Raw genomic sequence first — 26,140 nt, forward strand, 5'->3', positions numbered from 1 at the left:
GTATGTATATAAAATGGACCCCTATGGCAGAGCCAAAGTCCCAGTTTATCTAGATGCTATAGTGTACTTGCCTGCTTTCCCACGTTTACTTTTTTCTGATTCTTTTTGTCCCATCTTTTCAGATTTAAAAAAAAAACAACTTTGCCTGTCAGGCATTACAACCCATAAAAAGCTGGGACCTCCTTTTGTGTCACATTATTAATTAGAGATGTATAAAATAGTCTGTGGGCATTTATGGAAGGCAGGAATGCAAAGGCCTTACTTTCTTGACAAACCCAAGCAACTTTTGGAACAAGATGATCTCTGCAACATAGGCAGCGCTATCTTTATAAAAACACAGTCAGATTGCAAAACTCAAACCACCACTTGCACCCACCTGTACCCAGGAAGGAACATAAACAAAGCACAGCTAGAAATCCCTTTACATGCTGAACAGAACAGCAAGCAGCACATAGCACAAAATATTATCATTTGCTTGCCAGGGGTTATTACAGCAATAAAGGTAGCTGCCTGCTACCTTTCACATACAACCTTAGCGTGGAGGCTCACTGTAAGCAGAGAAGCACTGCTCAGCCTGACAGCATCCCACTGTCTGTGGAGGAGATTTCATAGGAATAAATATGTGCATGCGTAAGACAGCCAAGGGACTCAGCTACTACGAAATCTATAGCATACACACCAAGAAGGAAGGGGGTGGGATGGGGTGAGGGGGTTGTTAAACTCATTAAATGAAGGAAGAAATCAGACACAGGAGGGCTCCAGGAGAAAACTTCATGTACTATAACCCACACTGATGCTGAATCACTGGCCTATGTTGTTTTGTTTAAAAAAACATTGTGGATGATGAAAGTGTGCTATATGTTATACTCACAGTCTGCTACTAAAGGGTTCTGAGTCACTATTTTTTGTCTTTTTATGCTGCAGCCTCATCAGCTGCACACCAATGAGCTCAGCAAAGTAAAACAGAGAAACAGGCAAAAAAACTGAGGCCTGAATTTAGACACACAGAGAACTAGTTTAAATCCAGTGCCAGATCCCCCACTTACATTATTTATTTTTGTGACAGGTGCCTGAGCTGGGATGCTTTAGGAACATTTTATCTGGACCCAATCCATGTGTTATGGTCAAAGCCAGATGTTACAGAGGGGTAGCAAGGAGACGTACAGAGCAGCACATGAATGTAAAGGCAGGGACTAAATAACTACACAGAAAAACAGGAATAGACTCCACAATGATCCCTACAATCCTGGGATTAATCCAGCCCACATCACTGCAGAAAGCAGGGTCCTTCAGTCAGAAGATGGTAATGGCTGTCCAGGCAGTAGCGCTATGTTCTACCTTGTCACACAGCCACGGAGCATCCCCTGCAACACTCCAGGCACTGGCTCCACCATAAGCTCTGCTCATGCACAGGAAACAAAGGCATCCCTGCCCACAGCCTCCTGCTCATCTCTCACTCCAAATTTGCAGTATCAGAATTGGGTAGCAACAAGTTGCATCCTCTCACAGTAGTAAGTCTGGCTTCTACACTAAGCAGAGTCCTGGGAGCACCGCAAGGAATATAGCTTCTCATTTCAACAGCATTGGCATACCTTTTTTCTCCTCCCTCCCGGCCACCAGCCACAGAGGATTCCCTGAGATGCGTTTATCTGTTGCCAATTCACAGCAGCTTCAAAGAAGCTTCAAAGTCAGGGAATAAATTCAGAAGCAATTAGAAACTATGCAATCAGGGCAGATGTATCTTATTTTCCCTTGCTGCACTTCGCTGACAACTGTCAGTGCAGAACCAGTAAACTCTAGATTGTTTTTCTAGCACACAGTCACGCTATACATCTGAGAAAAGGTTTGAATGATAGAGAGATGTGTAGTGAAAGCCTCCCGGTGAAAAGGAGAAAGTCAGGCTGTGCATAAATAAACGATCATTGGTGCAACAGATACCCAGAACAGGCTGAACTTCATACAGGGAATTCAGGCCTCTGAGGGTCCTCCAAGGTGTTTTGTGTAACAGGACAGGTGAATCTGACAAATTAAAAGGCAAAACCCCTACTTTTAGAATCAGATCAGGAAAAAAAAGAAAACAAACAAAACCAAAACAACTGCTTAGGCCACACAGGTACTTCATACAGGCTCATATAGTTTATCTCAGCAACATTCAGACACGCTCAAGAGATACCGGTGTTTCGGCACACAGTGCTCTGGCACATGCTGCTTACACAAGCTATCCCTGTAACTTGGTAATAAAAGAACATTCTCCGGTTATTTATTTATGCAACTCCAGGGGGGCTGTTTGCTATCGCAGCAGTAACCATGATGAGTTACATTAAAGCACAGTCAGAATGGGAGGAACACTCATGTACAAACAGACTCCAACATGTGGCATGATGCAAACCGTCGTCTTTCCGTGGACTGCACCAGAAGGCAAAGCGTTCCAACGCAAGCAGCAAGGCTGGGTGCAGGATAGGTGACAGCACCAGTCACACTCCTATACAGCCTTCCCCAGTTATTCCAATTACTTAAGGATTCAGTTTTATTAAAGAAAAAACACAGTATTTTGTGGAGATGTTTCAGCTGTACAGCAGTTCCTGTACTCCAAAGTGACTGGAAACATTCATGCATTGTCCTGGTTTCAGGTAAACCAGGGCATGCATACACCAGTATGCTTCACAGCTTCTATTACTGTAGCACTTTATTGCAAAAACACATACCCTGGCTTACAGGCCTCATTACTACTTTGTAGCTTCTCTCCAGCTGTTAAGGAAAATAGGAGTTTCACTGAAACTGTTTCCTACAAAAGATGCTTCTCTTCCTTAAAAGCAGAACTAAAAACGGGACAAGTCTAACCTGGACCCCCTACAGCAGGGTCTGCAGGAGCTATAGTCCAACTCCTTTGTGCTCCCATTCTCCTCTGTGGTCTTTGCCCCTCATGTAACTCTCATGTCTGTGTATCTTTTGATGTAAGCTTCTTCCATTATTTTATAGCTAAAAATACATCCTAGAGGTTTGGGATTTTTTTTTTTTTAAACAGAAACCAAACCTTTTTCTCCACAGTAGTAGAGAAAGTAAACTTCTTTGCCTCTCAGTGCTTCAAATATAGAGCACTCACTGCTCAGACATACACTGAAATTTAATTCATATTATGCTTATTTAGACATGTATCAGGATGAAAAATCCAATCCAACTTTTACAGCATTGCAAGAAGAGGATGCAGCCCTTGCTGTATTTCACAACAGAAGGACAAGATTAAGTGAACCAGATATTCAATCTGCTGTGGGATGCTGCTGGATAAGGGGCAGCTCCCAATCCAGCAAAAGAGCAGATTTGAAAGAATGCATTCATCTCTGGCACATGCTCTCAGGTGTCACAGCCTCTGTACATCAGATCATAGGGAAATCCTGTCAAAGCTTCGGTGTTGTAAAGAAGGGTCACATTACTAAATCCTCTCCTATGGGTCTCTGAAGAGAGATCCTCCAAGCTGGGAAACAACGCAGCAGAGAAGGAAAGTTTGTCTTACTCCAGCACTCTGCAAAGAAGCCTGGGCAAAAACCCCATAATTATGTCCTGCTGCACAGAAGTGGCACCCAAATTCATTGCTACATCAGGAAAGCAGAGGACATTCTCCCAGCCCTCTGCACTTTGCTTGGTGAAATACTTTTTGGATAGCTGGATCCAGACAACATGAACATACTACTCAATAGTCACTTCCCAATGGTGAGAAGTACGGCTATGGAAGATTATCTAGGAACTCGGCATATAAAAATATAACTTGTCTGAAAAAGAGGAAAAGTACTGCAGTTAAAATGGTAATCCATGGTGACGAGTAAAGAGGGAATGCTGCCCAGCTCCCAAACACATGTAAAATATTCTTTCCATCACTGCCATTGCTGTCTGTCTTCTTATATCCTTCCAGCCCCACAATTACAACAGTGATTATTCCTAGAGCTCCTCAGCCTCAAAATAATGACAAAATTAATAAAAATCTATTAGATAGAGATTAAACAACAAAACCCATTTTGCACAGGATTCTCGGCCTCTCTCTCAGCCTCATAGGTACTTTAATTTCCTGTTTCCCTTTCCTGAATCCTGCAGTTTCATTCAACTCATATCCTTTCTATCAGCACTTCAGCACCCTTGCAGAGAGCCGCAATATTGCTGAAGGGAACAGACTTGGGCAGTGAAGCACGTGAGGATCTCTGCAAGAGTAGCCTGTGCTTTGGATTCTAATCACCTGAAGGAAATGGCTCCTGCTGCTTTCTCAAAGCCAGCACCTGAGTGAGAAGCAGGTGGTAAAAACAGTCCCTGGGCAAGATCAAGCTGACGAGGCAAAACAAGGCATTTATGTCTTTTATAAAAATCCAATGGAACTTAAAGAATTTACACTACAGCTTTGCACTGAAGTGACTGCACAGGAAAATAAGATTCTGTAACCCCTGTCTCCCTGCCTGCAATAAGCCAGAAAATCATGCTGTGGCAGGCTGAACACGGCCACTTCGGAGCATTCAGTAAATCCCTTGCAGCTATACACAGAAACATAGAAGAGCACCAAAACCATTGTGTAAAACTGGCATCATGGGCATTAATACATTCTGGAGTCATGAAGGACAGACAAGGAATGAAATGTAGTCACTGAAATTTTGTTCTAGGCCATGGCTTCCATGCTGGCTACCAGATGCCACACAGACCTGTTAATGGAGTCTTTCCCTGAAGATTTTGGGGCCCAACTAAAGACAATTTATAGATAAATTAATTGCAGATGGGAGATCAAAAATTTCGTACAATGAGGGTGGTGGAACACTGGCACAGGTTGCCCAGAGAGGTGGTGGACGCCCCATCCCTGGAAACATTCCAGGCCAGGTTGGACGGGGCTCTGAGCAACCTGATCTAGTTGGGGATGTCCCTGCTCTTTGCAGGGGGGTTGGACTGGATGGCCTTTAAAGGTCCCTTCCAACCCAAACTATTCTATAATTCTATAATCAGTGTAGTGAAGGTAGCCATCCCAAGCGGACCTTTGTTTTACAGGGGACTGTAACTTCAGTAAACACTCTGCTCCCTCCAGCAGCATCAGCTGACTGCCAACATCTGGCATCCAGTTGCTCCAGGACAGATCCACCTCTACTGATGACTGAGGGGTGAGGAACAGAGCTAATGTTTTTGAAAAAGCTGAGTAGGGCTACAAAAGAAAGCTTCAAGTACAGAAGAAACTTCGCACTACATATGCAATAAAAACCTATTTACAGAAAAGGGAAGCTCGGGGAAGCACTTGTTAAGGAGGAACCCAAAGCAAGGATCAGCTTTTCAGCCATGTCTGCCCTGGATTTTGCAGCTTTACAGAGCCAGTAGCATCTGGCTACCCAAAGACCACACCCATCTTGACTTGATATCAGTCTGTATCTTGGTCAGTAAGAATTCTTGAGGTCTTCTTGTACTACCTTAGAAGTTCTTATTTGTCCCCATAATATTTAATGGCATTGTGGTGGTTACAAATGACAGCTGAAAGGCACAGGGTTTACAGAGTCCAAACTTGTCTATCATTCCTCTGTAAAACACATACTTGAATGTTTCCTGTTCCCAATCTACAACTTTCCATCTCAAAGGAGTCCACATTTGCACTTAGAGGATGGAGAATGATTCATAAAGAATCATTATTTATTTACAGGATTTAATTCCTTCTTATTTAAACAGCTAATGTTCACTAACTGGCCTGGTAAGATAAAACAGCATTGGCATAAGTATGTACAAAATTGCCTCGCAGCCACCTTAGGAACAACCACCATAATGACATTATTGCAGCCTCAATCAGATTAGGTCACAGCAATGGACAAACACTGATAGCTATGATGACAGAAATAAAAACCTAGGTTGGAACGACAATTTAGATAAAGGTAAGGAAGAAATAGCCCACAGGGACTCTTACACCACAGCCACAGGGCAAGGTGTGATTAAAAGACCCCAGTCCCAGTGTGGGCAGACACAGCTCTGCGTAACTATTACAGGTCCCACTGTCTGGCGCTGATGTGTGCTGACAGTGTGGCTTTATTGCCAGCAAATGAACTAGTTCCCCTCTTTCTCACCAGGCAACTGCTAAAAGATTAATGAGATCTCAAATAGATACATATTGTTTCTGTAAGCCATGTGTGCACTTTTTAGAGCTTTATGATATTCTATAGCCAACTGCCAGATTGGTGTCATCAGTGTAAAGTAAAGCTTTCAGAGTTGGTCATCACCAGTAGATGGAGCTTTAAGAAAAGCTACAAATGCATTTGTTATAATAATTAAATTAGCTATATGGCATCTTGAAAGCAGGTATGAGCTTTTGTGCAGACTCCTTTTTGAAATGAATGACAATAATGGTTTGCTGTCATGACATTTCATATAGATAGGCATATTCCCTTCCTTCGACATTCAGTAAATCTCTGTGCTGGCTACTGCAGTGGGATCACAGTTATTTTCCTGAACCTGACTCATAGGCCTGTCTGACCTTTTAAAATCACTGAAACACTGTCTTCACATTTTAGTTTTGCTATTTCAAGTCTAAGCCAAACCCTTGAGCCTCACAATAAGGAAGGACCAGTAAACCACCTTGGAAAATACAAGGACTACACGCACAGCAAACATTTTATTAAAAACTGTGCCAGCAGGGTTTTGGAAGTAAAGCCAATAAGAATCATGAAGTTTCCTGAAATAAAAGTCCAGCAATAACAGCTGATTTAGGGACCATGTTGAAAACTCAGCACACTGCACAGGGCAGCAGGATAGCATTTAGGACTTCTAGTCTTTAGTTACAGGCTGACAGTAAATATTTCCCTGCTGTTTTGTGGACCATCTACCAAAAGGTATACTTTTTGGGATAAAAAGGACCACATTACCCAGAATCCACAGCAGGTAGGCGGCTGCATGAGGACAATGGAGACATGTGGGGGGAAAAAACACCATCACATTTAGCACAGAATAGCAGACAAGGCAGTGAAAGTGCAAAAGTAAGCAATATTATAAGGAAAGAAGACAACAAAGTATGTGAACAGACTGCAGTGAACAAAAAAGGCTAAGAAAAGAGCAAAAGACACCTTGACCTACCTGCAGGAATCCTAGACTTATATTACTAGGTAGTAAGAAACCTTTCAAGAGGGCACCTTTTCGAGACGACTGTACTAGCCCAGGCATAGTTCAGTGCCCAGCAAGGGAAGATTTCCCTTCCTCCAACATAGGTACTAAACTGGGGAGAAGAAGAGAAAGAAAGAAAAAATCTAGCAAAACAATGCAGAAAGAATTAAAGCAATGACAGGCTGCTCTGAGCCATGCCACATGCACAGCACTGCATAGTTCTTGTGCCCACATCTCTAAAAAAACACTGACAAGCTAAAAGGGACACAGAGAAGGATAGTCTAAAGCTGGCTAAAGTCTTGAAATGGCTTTTCTTTGAGATAAAAATCAAATACACCAGGTTTCTTTAGCCTGGAAAAATAGAACAGGGAGAAAGTGTAAGATGCCTGTAAAACCACAAATTGGCTTGGAGAAGGAAACAGCAGTGATTAGACACGGTTTACTAGCCTGTAGGAACTCAGGAAAGGAAGCAAAATATGCAAAACAAAGCCAGTGGTTCCCCACAGTCCCATTCCCACATCGAGAGAGATAGAAAGGTCAAAAAGCAGCTAGACAAATTTCTGGAAGACTCATTCGTCACAACCTAGTGACACAGTGATATGCTACCTGTGGCTCCTAAACCAGAAGTCCTGGAAGCTACAGGCTTGCAACGACAGGACCACTTCTGTTTGTACTGCTCTTCAAATATCACTGTTACCTGCTGCTGAAGACAAGGTACCACTCAAGCAATCTTAACTCTGACCCACTTTGGGCATTCTTATAGCACTCTCTCCTGCTTTTTCTTCTTTGTTGATGCTTCCTCTTGTATTATGTGTAAAACAGAACTAACAAAAACGCTTAAATCCAAAGTTCATTTGTGTGAGGCCTTGTCAATCAGACTCTGACACCTCACATCTCTTGGGAAGGTGGCTCAGGATTTGCAAATGAGGAGTCTGAAGCATTTAACAGAAATCTCCACAAAGTGAATGGTGTGTGAAAAAATAAAATAATTCAACATTTTTGCACACAGAAAAACAAAAGCCTCACTAAAAATCTTTTGGCAATGTAAGGGATGCAGCAGCATACATTAAGTTAGTAAGCCTTGCTATGTACAAACACATCTGGCAACTCAGTATCCAGGCTCTAGGTCATTTAGTGCACCACAGCAACTCTGCATCATCTTCACAACGTACGAACTTTACATTTAAAATGGAAAATAACCTAAAGAGTTATGAGCTACCTCAGAAACATGTCTTGTTCTCAATGGTGAATTGGACAAATGTGTTCTCTGGTTCATGGCTTAATGGTTCCATCAGGAGTATTTACTGTTCCTTACTCTTGAAGTGTCTTACTGAAGTCTTACTCAAGCTTGTTTCACCTTCTCTGACCAAATGAGAACTACATAAACTTCCTTCAAAAGTTTAAAACAACAGGTTCTTTGTACCTGGGTCAAATACGTACAAGGTCTGGCTTGGCTTTGTGATCCCAGAAGATTGCTAGAGACTTCACTGTCCTCTGTATAGCAGATAGCTATGGAGCACAGCATGGTCGCTGCCCCATGTCGCTCATCAACCATACGAGTGAGATGCACAGAGCCCACAGGTACGAGAAACAGAGACCACAGCAGTGAAGAGCCATGCCTAAGATCACAGAGCAGACTAGAGGCAGTCAGTGTGACCAGTTTTGCTGGAAAAGGACTGTGGGACAAGGTGGGAAAAGAGCAGGATTTGGCTTTGAACAAACACATTCAGTCTTGCATGTACAGCACATCTGTTTGCCTCAACTCATTAACTGTTAATAAAAAAAAAAAATGGGGCATCCTAGGTTTATCAGCACCCTTTAAATACAGGGCAGCATCTTTGCAGAATGATGATTTCAGGAAAAGAAAAGGAAAAAGACCGTCTCTGGAAGTCTGGCTCAAGACCACAGATCTAATCAGTTCTTTGCTATTAGATTTCAACTGAACTACTTCCTGGGTAACGAACTGGCAAATCTTAAGGTGCACGCACCTTCAGCCACAAGGCTCCCCCCTTCCCCCTCAGGACTTATCATTAAGTACTACAAAGTAGATATGTTTTGCTAACTTGAAGAGCTTATCAATTCAATGCAGAGAAAGTTTTCGGTCCTGTAGGGAGCTGAGCAGCCAACTCCCTGGACAGTCTGGGGAAATGCAGTTACTCAGCTTATTGCAGGGGCTCTACAGACCCAAAACAGTATTAGCTGGCATCAGCAGGGAGCTCTGGATCAGTCTCTATCTGTGAAAGTTACTGTCAAGTACCTGAAACATAAAACTTCATCTCTGTCATCCTTATTACAGCTGGAGATATTTTCTCTGTCTCTGAAGCTCTAAATCCAGCATCACAAACGCACTCAAACATGTATCACTAAAAAAAAACAAAAAACAAAAAACAAAAAAACCCAGCACTTCCATAGATACTTTGTCTGTTGCACTTACTGACAAAAGGTGACTCATTAAGCAATGGCAATTTTTGCCCAGCTCCTAAAGCTACCATGGGGATGAGTCACCAGCTCCTAGCTCTGCAGTAATCATACAGTAGAGTTCTCAGTACAAGGCTACAGCATCCAGTCACAAATTTGATAGACAACTGCTTAGGACTACCTTTAGGGAGGAAACAAAACTCCCGCTAACATTTAGAACCACGTAGAAACATTTAGAAAGTTAAAACACTTAGAACAATTTAGAAACCATTTCACTGTTTAAAGTTTGATGGGAGCATCCCAAATTGGAAATCAACCCATTCTGTTTCTGCCTCTACATAGAGAGGCTAGCAAGGGTTTAATTAGCCTATACGCTCAATTAAAAACAATTAATGAAAGGAAACAACAGTGATGGTCCCTCAAAGTCACCCTCAAATATACAAATTCCACGTTCTGTATCATGCCAGCACTTTTTAAGGATTCAAGGATTACATGCAGAACATGTATTATGCTCCTGGCCCATGTTGAAAGGCTTGGTAATTAGATTGGTGGATACAGCTGGAGCTGCGTGTCTAAAGACAGCAAACCTAGCAAATCCTCTTTTTCTGGGGAAAAGTAAAATAAAAATGAGCTGAGTAGCAGAAGAAAATTCACTCTGAGCAAAGATGCAACTCTAAACAAGTAAATACAAAACCTCAGACTACAGCACACAACTGCGCTTCACAGTTGCTCCCAGCACACCCGAGAGACAAACTTCCAAGCTCTCCTTCAAGCACAGAACCGCAGAATTCGATCAGACAACTTCAGCGCGTAAGCACAACTCCTTGTCTTTGTTACTGAAGCATTTCCTCTGGACTTGATTTCTAATTATTAATGGTTTAGTACAAACTGTTCATTTTCACAGAACACAGAGATACTCTGAAGCATTAAAGTCTAAAAGGCAAGTCACATGGTTCAGTTTTTTCCCTTCCTGATATAAATATAGTGCTCTAATTCTCCTTGTAATAGGATTAGTTTTCTTCCTCAGACTGTGAAGAATAAAGCACTGTCTTTTTCTCTTCCAGGAATTATTTTTAGCTGGATGCTTTATGTAACACATTCCTGAAAAATTAATTTACAAAAGATGTAAGACCTTCAGTGACTCGGTGGTGCTGAGTGCTTTATTTTTTGTGTCATGTGGTTTCCCTGTATTCCTTTTATGTAAGGTGGCATGAATTCCATTTTGCAGCTTCATTCAATTTTCAACACAAGTAGGCCACAAAGAGACACTTGGAAAGTTAATGCTGCCAAATTCACCAGAACCATGTAGTTACCCAACCCAAGGGCCTGCCTGTGACTTGAGTGGAGCTGCATAAATTCAAGTTCACTGAGCACCTGCCCCACTGGATCACAACACCTCTACAAAATTATTAAGATTTTAAACATTTCATGTTTTGTTTTCCCCTTGAGAAGACTAGAGTATTAAGAAAATGTTCTGGTTTTGTTTAGTGAGGGGGGGCCTAAGGTGGCAGCTTCTGTAGGAAACTGCTAGAAGTTGTTCCCCTTTGTTCAGTGGACTCTGCCGGGCCTAGGGCGGACCCACTGCTGGCCAAGGCCGAGCCAATTGGTAGCAGAATGTCCCGTGATAACGCCTCTGCGATAACGTATTTAAGAAGGGGAAAACAGAAGAAAAAGGAGAGAAGATGTGAAGCAGCCGAGCGAGGGCGGGGGCAGAGAGGGGGAGGCACAAGCCTTGTGGGCCTTGCAGGCCTCACCCTCTGGCCTCCTGCCGGGCAGCCGACTGGGCCCAACTCAGCCTGGCCCGGCCGCAAGAAGTGGAGAGGAGATGAGATGTGAATGAGATGTAAAAAGATCCTGAGAGGTGTATGCCAGCCTGTTGTGAAGAATTTTTCTTGTGAGGAACGGCTGTGGACGCCAAAGTCAGTGAAGAAGGAGGGGGAGGAGTAATGCGGCCAAGATTCCCCTGCAGCCTGTGGTGATGACCATGGTGGAGCAGGTTGTCCCCCTGCAGCCCATGGAGGTCCACGGAGGGGCAGAGATCCACCTGCAGCCCGTGGAGGACCCCACACCAGAGCAGGTGGAGGCCTGAAGGCAGCTGTGGCCCGTGGAGGGCCCGCTGGGACAGCTGTTCTGGAAGGACTGAACTCCGTGGAAGAGATGACCCACGCCGGAGCAGTTTCACGAAGGACTGTGGCCCGTGGGAGGGACCCCACGCTGGAGCAGAGGAGGAATGCGAGGAGTTCTTCCCCCGACGATGACGCAGCGGCATAAAACAACGCGTGATGAACTGACCGCGACGCCCATTCCCTCTTCCCCACTGTGCCGGCCGGGGAGGGAAGGTAGTAGAGATAATGTTAAGCCCGGGAAGAGGGAGGGGTGGGGGGAGGTTATCTTGTTCCTTGTCTCATTCTCCTGCTAGTTTTAGAAATAAATGAATATTTTTCCCCAAGTCGAGTCTGTTTTGCCCGTGACGGTAACTTTAAGGATTTCTCCCTGTCCTTATCTCAAACCTCGAGCTGTTTTTCTTCTATCATCTCCCCCTATTCTCTCGGAGGGTGGGGGGAGTGAGAGAGAGACTGCGTAGTCTGGTCCCGATCAGAACTGAACTACAACAGAAAAATCTAGCATTTTGATCATATTTGATAGTGTGCTTGGTCAGAAATCATCAATTAAAAAAAAAGAAAAAACACATTCATTTGAAAGCAGGTGTTTCTTTGCTTTTGATAAGCTAAACAAATCACTCACCTTGACAAACAACTGGATGTTTATACCAGTATCAGAGATAAAAGATGAAGTTGCTAAAAACAGAACTTTTAGAAAGGCCAAAAAAAATGACAGCTGCATCCAAAAAAACAATAAAACTAAACTTTAAAGACTTTTCATTTCCATAACAAAATCAGATCCCAGCACAGCTGTAATTGTAACAGACAAAAGTAGGAAAGTTATTCCCAGACAAAAACAAATACTTCAGCAACAGACAACATTTGCCACTGTATGCCAAAAACCATGCAGTAAACAACGTGCAACCAACACTTCTGAGAATTATTCCCACATCAGCCCTGGGGATTGTTCAGCATCATTTCTCAATAGCAGTAAACTGACACAGGACTGAGCTCAGTACAGTGACATACAACCCCATCACCAGCTGAAGAAAAAAAAAAAAAAAAAAAAAAAAGTAAAAATCACTAGTTCTTGAAGTTCCAAGCATATAAGGCTGGTAGGATCAGAAATGGGTAACATTTCTCACTAGAGGGCAGCAGGAAATAAACCAAAACTAATAAAAAGCCAATACTTCCCCAAATAGAGGCCATGATCCTCAGCAGGGACAAGGTCACCCGCCTAAAAGAAAAAAATTAATTCCAATACTGTTTGGCATCACAGTTCAAAGTGAAGAAGGTTTGCAAGTTGGAGAGCACGTTAACTTCCTGCAGCCAAAGGAGACTTTTCATAGCAGCACAAAGCACCTTTATGCAGCACCCTCCGCTTCATCTCCACATCAAGCCAAAAAGTAAGATATTCTTTGGGTGTTCTGTATCTTGTGGTAAAGGGAGACTATCAGAAGTTTCTGCATCTACCCACAGCAGCCAAGAGTGCAAGTACAAGTCCTTCTTAGCTCTGCTTTGGCTCACTCTGGAAGTCATGTAAAATACCATGCGCGTTCTGGATTTACAAGCATAACATAGAGCTCTTAAATGAGAAAAATATATAAAAGTCTTTAGCCTTCAGGTTGTCTTCAGTATGGCCAGACAAAAAGCCATTTTGAAAATTCTGCAACTTTTGGTAGCAGTAGTTCAGACAGCCAAGCTATGATTTCCATAGCAAGTAATGAATGAATACATTGAGTTCTGGGTTGAACCGAATCTCCAAGCGCCCATCAGGTGTCGGCCCTGAAAGGTTCCTGCTGACATGACAAGTACGGACTGCTCCTTTCATTTTCAGTTTCTATGTCAGTACTTGCGCACAACTCCCATACAGAAAAAGCACAAACCACGCCAGACTTACTGAAGAACAGTAAACACAACCCACTTCTGCAGAAGAGATTGAGCAACACTTGACAGGCAAGCGGACACGGTAAACAGGAGAGAGCATCTAAGGACAAGTCAGAACACATGCACCAGCATTAACGTGACTCCTCAGCTGCTAATAAAATACATAACAACCCGTTGCAAAACTAAGCACGTAAATTCGCTGGGCATGCGTAGCATTTTTTTTCAGAGGAATCCCAATTGCCTATAGAACTGACAGCTGTGTTAACATGTTGGAAACCTCTGCTTTGTTTAACACACATGCTTGGTTGATCGAAAACCCAATAAGCAACTGGAACAGTACAAAAATAATGATTACTTTTATTTTTAAACTAGGACAATCTTGCAATCAGGTGTCCTCTTGATTTGGGCAGCAATTTCAGCAGCAGTGCTGTGATCCAGACTCACTGATTTGCCTGGAGCCAGTGAGGCTCCAGTGAAATGGTTCTCCCTGCATTTATCAGGAAAAGCAATAAATGCTCTAACATTACTTTTTCCAGAAGCCATCCTTCTGGAAAGACCTATGAAAGACAAGACACGTTGCACACTGCTGTATCTTGGCGTATGCCTGTGTTGCTGCCAGAAAGAGCAGTTGTCCCCATCTCATCCACGGAAATATTCACATGGCTGCCCAGCAAGCTGGGTCAATCCCCTGAGCTGACTCCTCACGTGGCCACCTGTGTACCAGCGCTAGGGATGGAGCAGGAATAAGAAGCAGGGTTACAGACAGCCTGGCACTCGCTGCGTGAGACAGGTCAGGCAGTCCACAGAAAATAACCAAAGGTAAACCTGGGCTCAAATCTGAAGCCAATTGCAGGAACAGAAGTAGTGCTTTTGGAGAGGCAACTAAAGGTTGAACACCTCTATCCCCCCAAACTGGCTTTTATTAATTTTTGTTAAAATCTAGCCAGCTTTTAGATACACACAGGCCCCTCCAATCACACTCCATCTTCCTGCTCCACCTCATCTCTCCAGCATCATCCTTCCTCTATTTTGTCTGTTCCTGTGACGCTACATTTCCCAGGTATCTTCCCCTTCCACTGGGTGACCCTGTCTACCCATCCATTCTCCTAAGGACACAGCTTTGCAACTACTTTTCATTACAAAGAAAAAGAGATTAAGGGAGAAGCTCCAGGACAAACAAGAAGACCCACCCTCCCAAGATCGCTAGCCTCAGAGAACAGCATGGAGATGGAGCTGAGCTCTGCCCATTCTTCAGATAGGCAGCCTCTCAAGCCTGGTGCCACAGCTGAGCTCTCAAATGCTGCCTCCAAGCTTGGTAGCATCACTGCAGGGCTGCGCTGGCAAACCCAGCTCTGTCAGACCACGCAGCATGGGCAGAGCCCAGGACCCTGTCTGCACCACATCCGTAGTCTATTGTCTAGCCCTTTTTTATGCTGCAATTTTTCCAGGCAAAGACTGTTTCCACTGTGTCTGGTATGCTCTGGTTCAGTGCCCTACAAGTAAAAAGAAACGCTGCCAGTGACTTATTTAATAGTAAACAACCTTTATTAGCTGCTTTCAAATATTAATCAAAATAATTCAAGGCTTCCCCGCACACACACATCCTGAGTGCTGCCAAGTAAGAACTTTAGCTGGCAACTTTTCTTAACCTAGAGGAACTAGCAAGGTGTTGCTGCAGCATTGCGCTATCGAGTGATACAGATTAGAAACACTATAAATAATGAATTTTTTGTATTATTCTTTTCCAGTACGGAGTAAAAGAAAAAAAGGAAGCATACTGAAAAGTTCACTGATCAATTATTTTTCTCAGTCTATCCCTGCTTAAACACTTGAACTCTCTATGAAAGTAAGCTAAAAGTACGCATGTTTGTTGCAAGAGCAGGACCCTCACTCCCGCACAAATCGTAAAATCATTTATACATAAATAACTTAAACATTTAGTAGTATTCCCACAGGACTACTGTTTTCTTGCCTCTGGATGCCTGCTTTCATCAGGCCCTGTTTTCATGGCTAATGGGTACTATCTTCTGCCGTCACCAGTGACGGAACCTCTCTAGACTAACAATACCTATTACAAGTGACTCAGGCACTAGGAATACCTCCACATCCATTTCCGACTCCTGAGGCTGGGACGGCATATTTTAGTCAGTCTCACTCCAGTTCATGTGACAGATGTCAGAAAACACAGCCTGTCCTGTCTATCTGCTTCTTTCCTAAGGAAGCTGTCACATTCCCAGAGACCTAATGGCCTTTTGGAAATGCTTTTAAGTCACTAAGGAAGATCTTCACCCCTAATAAAGGTTTTTCAAGTTTGATGAGAAGACCATCCATCCTGCCCAAGCCCCAGGTCATACTGTGGGCTGCAAGCTAGAGCCTCCCCCACTCTCCTAATTCATCTTGTGTCATACCACCAGTTTACAATATCTCATGAGAAAACAAACAAGCAAAACAGCTTCCTTTCCCAAGATACTTTTGACAGAATTTGCTCATCCAAGAAGGTCTGACACAAGCAGACTGTTTTTAAAACCATCCTCCTGCCTGTTCTGCCACACCAACCAGATACAATGGATTAGAAAGCTAAAGTTGCCTCAAAAAAGAAAGAGAGTTTAAGGTTGTATATTGGTTGTATATTGGTTTGATATTGTAATAAGGAGAAAGTTTATACTCTGAACATCACAGTTCCTGAGTCCAATGTAACACTTGGTTATTTCACTACCAGAAGCACAGTTTAAGGAACCATTTTACAGTGCATCCCACAGTTATTGCAAAGCAGTTCTAGCTGCAAGAGGGCCTCTAAAACCAGCGATGAAGGAGACAGTTCCTAGGCCTGATCCGCCCTCCTCAGCACACCTGGAATCCTTGCTGGCACCAGGGGGTCTTGGAGACAGCAAGGAGGCAGGACCTGGCCTCTCAGCATACCTTGGTACTGAGCTTTAGCTACATATTCCACATACCGTAAATGACTTGCCCAGTGCTATCACTTGGGTTTAGAGCCATTTCCACATATGTCACCGCTGCTATGCCTTAGACCAGTCTTAGGACTGCTGAGTGGTCATGCAGTTCTTCTGTGCATCCCATTCATCAGAGCAATCAAGTCCAGTTGTCCCGAGCCACACTAAATGGTGTTTGAGCAACAAAACTGCTCTACAAACATTGCAGGAACTGCCTCACAGCTCGCAGAATTTCTTCATACTTGCTACACAGGGCTTGTGAAATCTAAGCAGACAAATGCCTTCCAGCCTTTCTCACTGTTAGAGGAACTTCTTCATCCTCCTCTTCTACAAGAGCGGAAAAGGTTGCTCAGGACATTCCTCGTAGTGGCAGTCACCACTCTTACACACAAAAACCAAAGCAAAGCCTCAAATCAGATACACTATTCCTCTAATGCAATATGGATCATGGAATGTAGTATCAATCATGGTTTACAGCAAAGGTTACAGTAGAAGATTTGCATCACCAGTAACATAAGACACGTGACTTAAAGAGGGCTGGAGCACCTCTCCTATGAGGACAGGCTGAGAGAGTCGGAGCTTTTCAGCCTGGAGAAGAGGAGGCTCTGGGGAGACCTTACAGTGGCCTTCCAGGACCTAAAGGGGGCCTACAAGAAAGATGGGGAAAGACTCTTCAGCAGGGCCTGCTATGACAGGACTAGGGGTAATGGTTTAAAAATAGAGGGACATAGATTTAGATTAGACATTAAGAAAAATTCTTTTACAATGATGCTGGTGGAACACTGGGACAGGTTCCCCATAGGGGTGGTGGATAACCAATCCCTGGAAACATTCAAGGCCAGGTTGCATGACACTCTGAACAACCTGATCTGGTCGGAGATGTCCCTGCTCCTTGCATGGGGGTTGGACTAGATAACCTTTAAAGGTCCCTTCCAGCCCAAACCATTCTATGATTCTGTGATTCCTGGCCTGCATAGGAAAACCAGAGCAAGGACTGGTATCTACTGTTTGAGATTTCATTAGAGTTCTGGATGTCCCACAATCAGAGGTGAAGACAACTGCACAGGCAAGTAGTCAACACCAACAGAGCTAGACTAGTTTGGTAGATCCAGCTGCTTACCTGTTTAGCATGCAAAATAGTGGAATTCCCACTGAAAAAATTCACACGCCTAATTCCAAGCTGACTTGTTGGAACTAGGCCCAAGTAAACCATACAGTGCCAGAGGAAGAAGAGGAGCCAAACTCTACTTCTACAGTACTTAAGACTTCAAAGCAACCAGAAATGTCACTGATGACATTTCATCTGCTCAGGTACCTTGACAAACCATCTCCACACATTCTTTGCTGATCAGATTTTATATTCCCCCCACAATATTAAATACAATGACTACAAACCTCAGCCCAGTCGCTATGGCAAGAAGTGGCACCAGGACAGTGCATTTCAATTTCACACTTCTTGCCATACATACACGCTGACTGGGCTGAGTGGTATAACGATCAGAATGCGCCAGCTATCCCTTGATCTTCTCAGATACACCACTACTCCTGAGAATCTGGAGTAGTAGCTGATCTGAAATGCTACTTCTGCAGGAATCAGTCCTGCTTCAAGTGAGAAAACTGCTGTCTCCCGAGAGCTGAACCGAAGTAGTTCTCATCACACTCATGTCACTAGCACAAGCAAACATTCACTGATATAATTTCAAAGTAACAGGCTACAGAGGTCACATCCTGAGCTCATGAGTGGAAGATACATGATGAGCACATGAAGCACATAAGGAATAGTTTTAAAAGATTTCTTACTGACTATGGTAATTTGAGACAGTATTTCCTACTGATGCCTGGAGGACTGCACTGTGGGTTAGTTCAAGTAACTCTCTTCCTCTGAGAACACACTAAACATGAGGAAACAGTGTTGTCAAAACATTAGCAGCTGATGATACCCTCTGAAATCCTCTCCTGTGTCTCATCAACCCACAGTTCCCACTGTATCTGTCAAGCTGGAACAGACTAGTCTGTAGTTCTGGTAAACTGTGTTTTAAGACAAGGCAGATGCACGAGTATCAGACTGTTGTTACTCAGTCAAATGACACACTACGTAAATAGATAGTGCACTGGCTACAGAAAGAGTTTGTGGGGAGGCAGAAGCTGTTACCTGTGGGCGCAGAGGGAAAAGTATCCACAGAATGAAAAAGCTCCTCGCTGTTTTCAGAGCTGTGTGGAGGCAGAAAGCACTCTGCTAGGTCACAAACAGAAGGTAGGTCCAATATGCTGCTCTCCTCCGAGTGATGACTTAGTGACGTCTCTTTTCCTTCCATGGTCCCACTGCAGAGACACAAATACAACTGAGCTGGGTTTGTAGAGCATGAAAATCCAAGCAGAACTCAACACAAATGATCTGGCATTTTTGCACTGCTTTATGAGCTGAGAGAAGCTGTCCTAGCACACTGGTACTTCATTTAAGAAAATAAGAGCAAATATAAAGATATAAAGGAACAACAGCAAAACCCATGGACAACAGCCCTCAGCCCCTAGCAGGATAACTAGGACTCCACAACAAATCTGGCTTTCCTAGAGGCTTCCCAGAAGTACAGATTCAGGCCCACACACTAGAAAGCTACAGGGTATATTCACTTCAAGGTATCTTATGTGTGCAATTTAAAAGGAAACATGTTCTTCAGGGTCCCTTCCCCTTACCATTGATGCTTCTAGATGTCACAAGTTAAACCCATCCTTCGTGGCTCTCTTCATGAAATTCATCACGCTCACTAGCAAAAGGAAAGAGTATCTATAACTTGGTAGTCTCAACCCCACAGGGACAGCAAGGATTTCCTGGTGTGGCGATACTAGGGCAGCTGTGTCATATAGCTTGCACACAGCACTTTGGAAAACTGCAGTTGGAAGCATCCCCACGCCCCAACACCCTTCTCTGGAGTTCCCTGAACCAGTCCACCACTGCAGAGGGCAAGAATACACAGATAGGTGAAGAGCAGGGCCATCCAGCTCCACACCAAGGGCCATAGTGGATGGGCATCTCTTCTGGAGAAGATGAAGTTAAAGTGCTCCACTTCAGCAGCTCCAAGCACAGCCACCAAGTGTCTGGGGCAGGAGAGGAGTGAAAGGCAAAAACTTGGTGGGGCAGCTCACAGAATGACAGTGAGAAGCAAGTAGTAGTCCTTGGGCCAAAGCATGATTAGCACTGATTCAGTAAGAAGGGCTCCCTACAGACCTCAAGGAAAGACACCTGCAAGGAAAGATGCAGAAGAGCCCCAGAACACCATGAGTTTCCACCTGATACCTCAGCCATTAGCCTTTGGCCACTCTGCACCACCTCTTGTGAGGCAGCTGGGACTCTCTGCTTACAGTAAAGGCTCTGAGCAGAGCACTGCTGTGCTCCAGCTCACACCTCCAGCAACACCAAACAGAGCAGGAATTGACTCAGTCCTTACTGCAAGGCCTCACGTCAGAAGGACTTTCAGGCAGGAGCTTCACTGAAACACCCACTGAGCACTGATGATGAGATTGGGTGGCGTAAATGTGAGCTGTTTTTTTCTCCTCACTCGAGTAACAGATGATGCTTTTCATGGAAAAAACATTGACAGAACAAGAGTGTTTCTCATGAAATGTGAATTTAATTCCCAGCTCTTGCGAAGACTCCAGGAGATTCTGTGCAAATTTCTTCTGTCATCTGTTTTGTCTACTTATATGCAATTTTAAAAAGCAGATTGTGGCTATCTGTGCTGCCCTCTTCACCAACTGTATCATTCTCCTATTTTGGTAAAGAGTGATAGGACAGAGGAACAAGATCCAGTGGTCAGGCAATGGCTTGGGACCTTGTAGGCTCACATTTATTTCCTCTTCCATAAAATTAAGAAGGCAACACGCTCTTTTCTCAGGGGTGTTGTCAGTGAGGAATGTTACAGCCACAGGGACCAAAGAAATCCCTAGAAGTGATGGAAATCTGAATAGTATCAAAAAATGAAGTAAACACCCCCATGCAGATATTAAAAAAAACAACAACAAACCACCACTCCTCAGGTGCTTCTGCATTGAGTAAACCTGTAGCTAAGATGCACCTCTGACCTTTGCAGAATGCTGACTAACTTGCTAATGAGGGTGGAGATGTTGGCTATGATACTGGAGGAGACCAGCTACCTTGCCTTGGAGGGACAAGCAAGGTCAACGCATTCACAGAAATGCACTGGAAAAACACAGCGGAAGATTAAAAACATAGTACACAACCCTCTGCCCTGCAACAGTCACATCAGAGGGAAGCTTTTCTTCCACTGCAGTTCATGTCTCAAAATACGGACGATCTCTGTTTAATAAACGAAGAGAAGGGAGAGACTCTTCAGCAGGGCCTGTTGTGACAGGACTAGGGGTAACGGTTTCAAAATAGAGAGAGGTAGATTTAGATTAGATATTAGGAAGAAATTTTTTTACAATGAGGGTTGTAGAACACTGGAACAGGCTGCCCAGAGAGGTGGTGGATGCCCCATCCCTTGAAACATTCAAGGCCAGGCTGGATGAGGCTCTGAGCAACCTGATCTGGTTGGAGATGTCCCTGCTTCTTGCAGGGGGGTTGGACTAGATGACCCTTGAGGGTCCCTTCCAACCCTAACCATTCTATGATTCCATGAAACTTTCCTCAAATATCATTTTCATTATATGTACTACTTTTTAAGTACATAAATATTTTAGAGAACAAAATTGCCTATTTCAGTCCTTGGTCTGGGAGAAAAAATACCACACCAAAACCGCAACCAATTCGACCCCTCCAAGGCCAAGTGCTGCTGGTGTGGTACCACAGCAGCTTAAGGCTGTCATTGATATGGGCTGCTGTGATCTTGGCCATCTCTGCCAGCTGCCTGTGCTGGACTCCTTCCTTGCAGTGCCACGACAAGGCTAACAAAATGTGCAGTCATGTGATAATCAAGTTCAAATAAAACAAATCACCTTTTTTTTAAAAAAAAAAAAGTTTTCCCCCGGATCACCTCCGTCTAGTGCTCCAACAATTTCAGAATGCAGTTTGACCATCTAAGGCAGTGTAAGTCAAGGCTACAGCAGTTCTAGTCCCAAAACTGATGGAGAGACTTGCTTGGGAGGATAAGCAAGACCTCAGCTCAGCTCTGGACCTTCAGGCATGTGGAAGAGACACTCTATCACCTCTGTACCATACCTGGGAACAGCACCGATGCGGAAACAATCCACTTGAACAGAGTCTGGAAGCAAACAGCCTGTCACTACTTCAGGATCCCCTCCTTCCTCCTTCATGGTTTGTCAATCCCAGCTCACTGGAATGAAACAAACAGGCTGGTTACATGCTTTGCATCAGCTGATCAGGCTGACGGATGGTGTGACCTTTCAAAGCATATATGCCTGCCAGTCAGTCAACAGTCAGTCATCACATATACCACTGTTTGTCAGGTCTGGCACAGAGAAAAAAATTTTTCTAGGAATCAGAAACAGCACATCTAGTAATGCCCTTGAGTCTTTTGACAGCAATGGAGACATCTGAGAAAGGGGTCGGTACACTCTAGAAACCAAGCCAAGATTTTCTTTACATGAAGCTGCCAGATGGGCTGTTCATTCAAACATAAAGCAGATAAGTGAATTACAGCTGGCATCCTTCCCTCCCTCCTGCATAAGAGCAAGTATTTCCCCAACAGGTTTATCTAGTGGTGCTTTGACACCAACACTGATAGCCTGTGCTGCATCAAACCTCGACCAATAAACGTGTTTTAAGAGTGCCACGTAACCCAGCCTGCAGAGCAAGCCATAGGCCCATGAAACTCAAATCCTGTTTCCCACCCTCTGCCATTACCTCATTATTTTCAGTGAGCAACCAGGACAAACATATTTGCTGGAGAAAATGGGCTTTGTCTCCAGGCCACTCACTGCGCTGCTACTGGGAATTTCCTGCACAAACACGCTGGGACAACGACGCGCTGCGGGATGCGCGATGGGCAAGTCAGTGGGTTCCAGGCGCTGGCCTTACCGCTGCCTAGCTCAGCTGGACTTGGGGGGTGCAGGAGAGGGGGTCCTCTTCCTCCCAGTCTCGTTTCTTTCTCCCTTTTCTGCAGGCAGATACACACGTTATTTCAACAATCGCTCCCTTGGCAGCAAAGGGAAACGAGAGCAACACAGGGCATCCCCCCAAAGGCCCGGTGCGAGCCAGCCCCCCCTCCCCCCCAAAGCCAGAACCCCCCGCGGCCTTGCCATGGCTGCCGCCTCCGCCTCCCCGCCAGTTTCTGACAGCAAAACATCGCAGAGAGGAATAACGGAAAAACCAAAAGCACGCCAGGACTGGCCCAGGCCGGACCGTACCTCCACAGCCCCCCTCAGACCCTCCTACCCACTGCCGGCCGGGAGACGACGGGCCTAGCAGACCGCCCCGCCTACGAACCCGCCAGCCGCCATGTCGGCGAAGGGCGAGGTGAAGCGGGCGGAGCCATCTTGGCTGCGGGCAGGCGCGGCCAGAGCAGCCCCAGGCAGCAGGCTGGGGGCGGGAGCTGACAGGGTGTCGTGGTTTTGTTTAGTGAGGGGGGGCCTAAGGTGGCAGCTTCTGTAGGACACGGGTGGGAACGGCGCGGGACCGTCCCTAGGGGCGGAGGGGCGGGGGTTTGTGTGTGAGGAGAAAGAGAGAAGAGGAGAAAAGTACAGAGAAATGGGGTGGAGGTGGGCATCAAAGCTGTTTCCACTCAGGTTAACTCGGTTTTGATTTCTGGATTCAGAGGGGAGAGGCTTTGGTACCACCTGGGCGAGGCAGAGCGGGGCTGCTACCCAAACCCCACGCACAGGCTTTTGTCTCATCCCGCTCAGGACTTGCTGGTTTTATGCCGCTGCTGTACAAAGCCTCCACGCAAGGCACAGCCTGGAGAAGGCCTGAGGGGTGGCGAGCACAGGGCTGTGCTGGGTTTGCGGGGTGGAAATGACATAGCAGAGCCCAGAGGAAAAAAAAAAAACCAGCACAATTCTCACTTGGGACGTCAGCAGGTGGGTAGGCCGTGAGTCTTTCTCCTAGGGCTGACAATGATTCATATGGAGGTCAAGGAAACAGGAGGCCAGTTGGCCGCTGCGCTGTGAGGGTCTCCCCACTCTCCCACCAAGTTTAGCAGACAGCAGAGTGGAGGTGTGGCAGACCCTGCTGGGAAATAGGATGTGAGCCATACTGAACTGGGGGCATACACATCACTTTGGCACGTGGCACGATCGCCACGGGCTGTGACAGCCACGACAGGCGTGGTGACAAGGACCCCACACGCCAGATGCTTTCCCAGCAAAGAGAATATACTGCAGTGCCGCCTGACAGAGCGTGTGTGGCACAGCCAGGCATCCTGGGACACCGCCGCCGGCGGAGGTCAGGGAGCAGCCCCTTTTATTGTCCGGGCAGGCAGCTGGGGAGGAAAGCTGCCGGCTGGCCTGCCAGGGAGAAGCGCTGCCAAGGGAGAGCTGGCTGTGCTTCTTGGCAAGCACACCACCAGTGAGACTGGGAAGGAGCTGGTAGTTTTTTCCAAGAGCCTCTGGACTGCAAAGCAGTGATGGCAAACTGATGTGTTTAGAAGGAAATCTTTTTAAAAAAGAAAATAAATTTGAAGTCCTGTGGCTACCAAGAGGGCTTAGGTGAACTGACTCGAGCTGGGGAACATTCCCACAGGGAGATCCTTTGAGTCTGCTTTTCAGGCACAGCAGCCGCAACTCTGCCTTACACTTGCAGCCTCCCTTGAGGCAGGCCTGCGCTTTTGGGGTCATCATGCAAGTAGAGATGCAAGCCTAGCTACCTACTAGGCTGTAGCTAAACCCAGACTCTGCTGTAGTGCCAGGCCACCTCCTGCCATTCACTGTCTGTCCCCAAGAACTACCCGTCCTTCTGAGGAGTGGGATGGCCCCTTTTCTACAAGCTGGAAGGCAACACCCCAGTGCTTTGTTTCCTTGCAGGGAAGCTAGAGCTCAGCTGGGGAATGCAAAACATCAGTGGATTTGTTTTATTTAGCTGTGGGAGCACATGCAATATTACAGCATCCTGAAACCGGCGACCTCTGTGATTTCACCCCACTGGATCATCCCAAGTCTGCCATCAGAAAAGCCCTGGCAGTGGGGAACTTGGTAGGTGTTGCTGGCTCCTGGAAAACCAAGGAGCTCCAGCAAACAGAACTGACAAGGAAGCCATAGTGCTTATTAACAAACATCTCCAGCTTAACAGTTTCTCTTTGTCATATTAGGTGGACCGCCAAATCTTTGAACTTAACTTCATTTCCTTTCTCTCCCTCACCAGAAGGGAGAGGTCCTGTGCCCTCCTGATAGAGCAGTGCACTCCCCTGGTCCCCCTGCCGTTGTAATCTACAGTCTTTACCTTTATTCCTTATGGACTGCATTATCAGCAAAAAGATTACATTTGTCTACAGTATTTAGGGCAAGTCTGTAAGTGTGTACTATGCTCCTTCTTTTTATCAGTGTGTTAATGTTAGCACATGATAAAACTACGCCAGTAGCAGTGTCTGAAGTAGGCTAAAGCAGCAGGTACGCGAGAAACAGGAAACGCAGAATTAAACCCCACACTTTACATTTAGTAAAGATCAAACTACTGAGATTCACACAAGGGGAAAAGGGAATACATTTTCAGACTATTGCAGTTCTTTTGAGAGTGTTGGCAGTTTCAGGGCCAGAGTCTTAAGCTGTACAATTTCATGTCATTGAAGCTAATGTGTATCTGCCAACTTGCCATCTTAAAAACTTTCTAAATAACATGAAGAAAAAAAAAGTCTGTCACACCACAGGGGAGCAACTCTGCCTACTCACTTCCTTCTTTCACAATGGCTAGAAGTGAATGTAGTACATGAAAACAGAATAACAGCTGGATAGCTTATATTCAGCAGGAAGTGCCCAGGGTAGAAGGGGTGCTAAGGATACACAAACAAGGTTGATTTTCTCACTACAGAATTATATAAAGATTGTTCTGTTGTTTAATAGATATGATTAAGCCAAAGTTTGTAGTCGGCATACTTAAGTGTTTTGAGATCACTTCCTCACAACGAACTAGCCCCTTGTTCTCAAAACTGAAAGCAAGAAAGAATTATCAGTATATTTAAATCTATTCTTTGTATGCATTTTACTTCCCAGCTCTAGAGACTGTTACTGAAACAGATGGAGGATCAGGCTGTGCTGGATTCCCATTCTGAAGCTCCTCTCAAGCCCTGTAGATAGTGCTTTAGTGGCCTTTGCTCTGGCAAAACCTCTTGCGGTTACCCAGGAATGAGTGTTTTCAGGCTTCAGGCAAGCCAATCTGAGAAACAGCTCTTCGAACCCATGAGATGAGTGCAACCGGCAACTCATCACTCCTTCCAGACCAGTAAGGTTTGCTGGTGTTACTGCAAATAGCAAAGAGCAGAGGAAGGCTGGAAGGAGAGCTCTTTTCCACCACCCTACCACCCCATAAAAGGTAAGACCCTTGTCATTCTCAAGTAACTTTTCTCACAATCATCTTCCCTTCACCTATAGCTGTTTCCTTTCTATGCACACCACAGTACAGCATGGAAGGTGCAGCTCACCTGCAGAGGCAAGAGATATAAAAGCTGCATTATAACAGCAGGCACACAAGGAGCCTCTCCAAGCTCCCAGGTCTAGGCATATTATCCATCTGTTTCCTACAAAGGCCAGACATGGGTTAACATACTTGGGGGAATATAT

The 26,140-nt window shown here is 45.0% G+C and overlaps 1 protein-coding gene across 6 annotated transcripts in view; it reads right to left on the minus strand.

Annotated features, from left to right (window-relative positions):
* The window catches only part of SHLD1 (shieldin complex subunit 1), a 112,140-nt gene extending 89,782 nt beyond the window's left edge, over positions 1–22,358 (minus strand). Inside the window, exons 1-3 of one of the 6 annotated variants that reach the window (XM_086743413.1) lie at positions 22,310–22,358; positions 21,633–21,743; positions 18,609–18,778 (exon numbers count right to left, since the gene is read on the minus strand). In XM_086743413.1, the coding sequence (XP_086599539.1) occupies positions 18,609–18,778; positions 21,633–21,727 (265 nt within the window). In that variant the 5' untranslated portion in view covers positions 21,728–21,743; positions 22,310–22,358. The other 5 variants (XM_086743416.1, XM_086743412.1, XM_086743415.1 and 2 more) reach the window with 5 other exon arrangements.
* Positions 22,359–26,140: the final 3,782 nt, after the last annotated feature.

The sequence above is a fragment of the Chlamydotis macqueenii genome, chromosome 3 (assembly GCF_036417535.1).
Source record: "Chlamydotis macqueenii isolate bChlMac1 chromosome 3, bChlMac1.mat, whole genome shotgun sequence".
NCBI lineage: Eukaryota > Metazoa > Chordata > Aves > Otidiformes > Otididae > Chlamydotis > Chlamydotis macqueenii.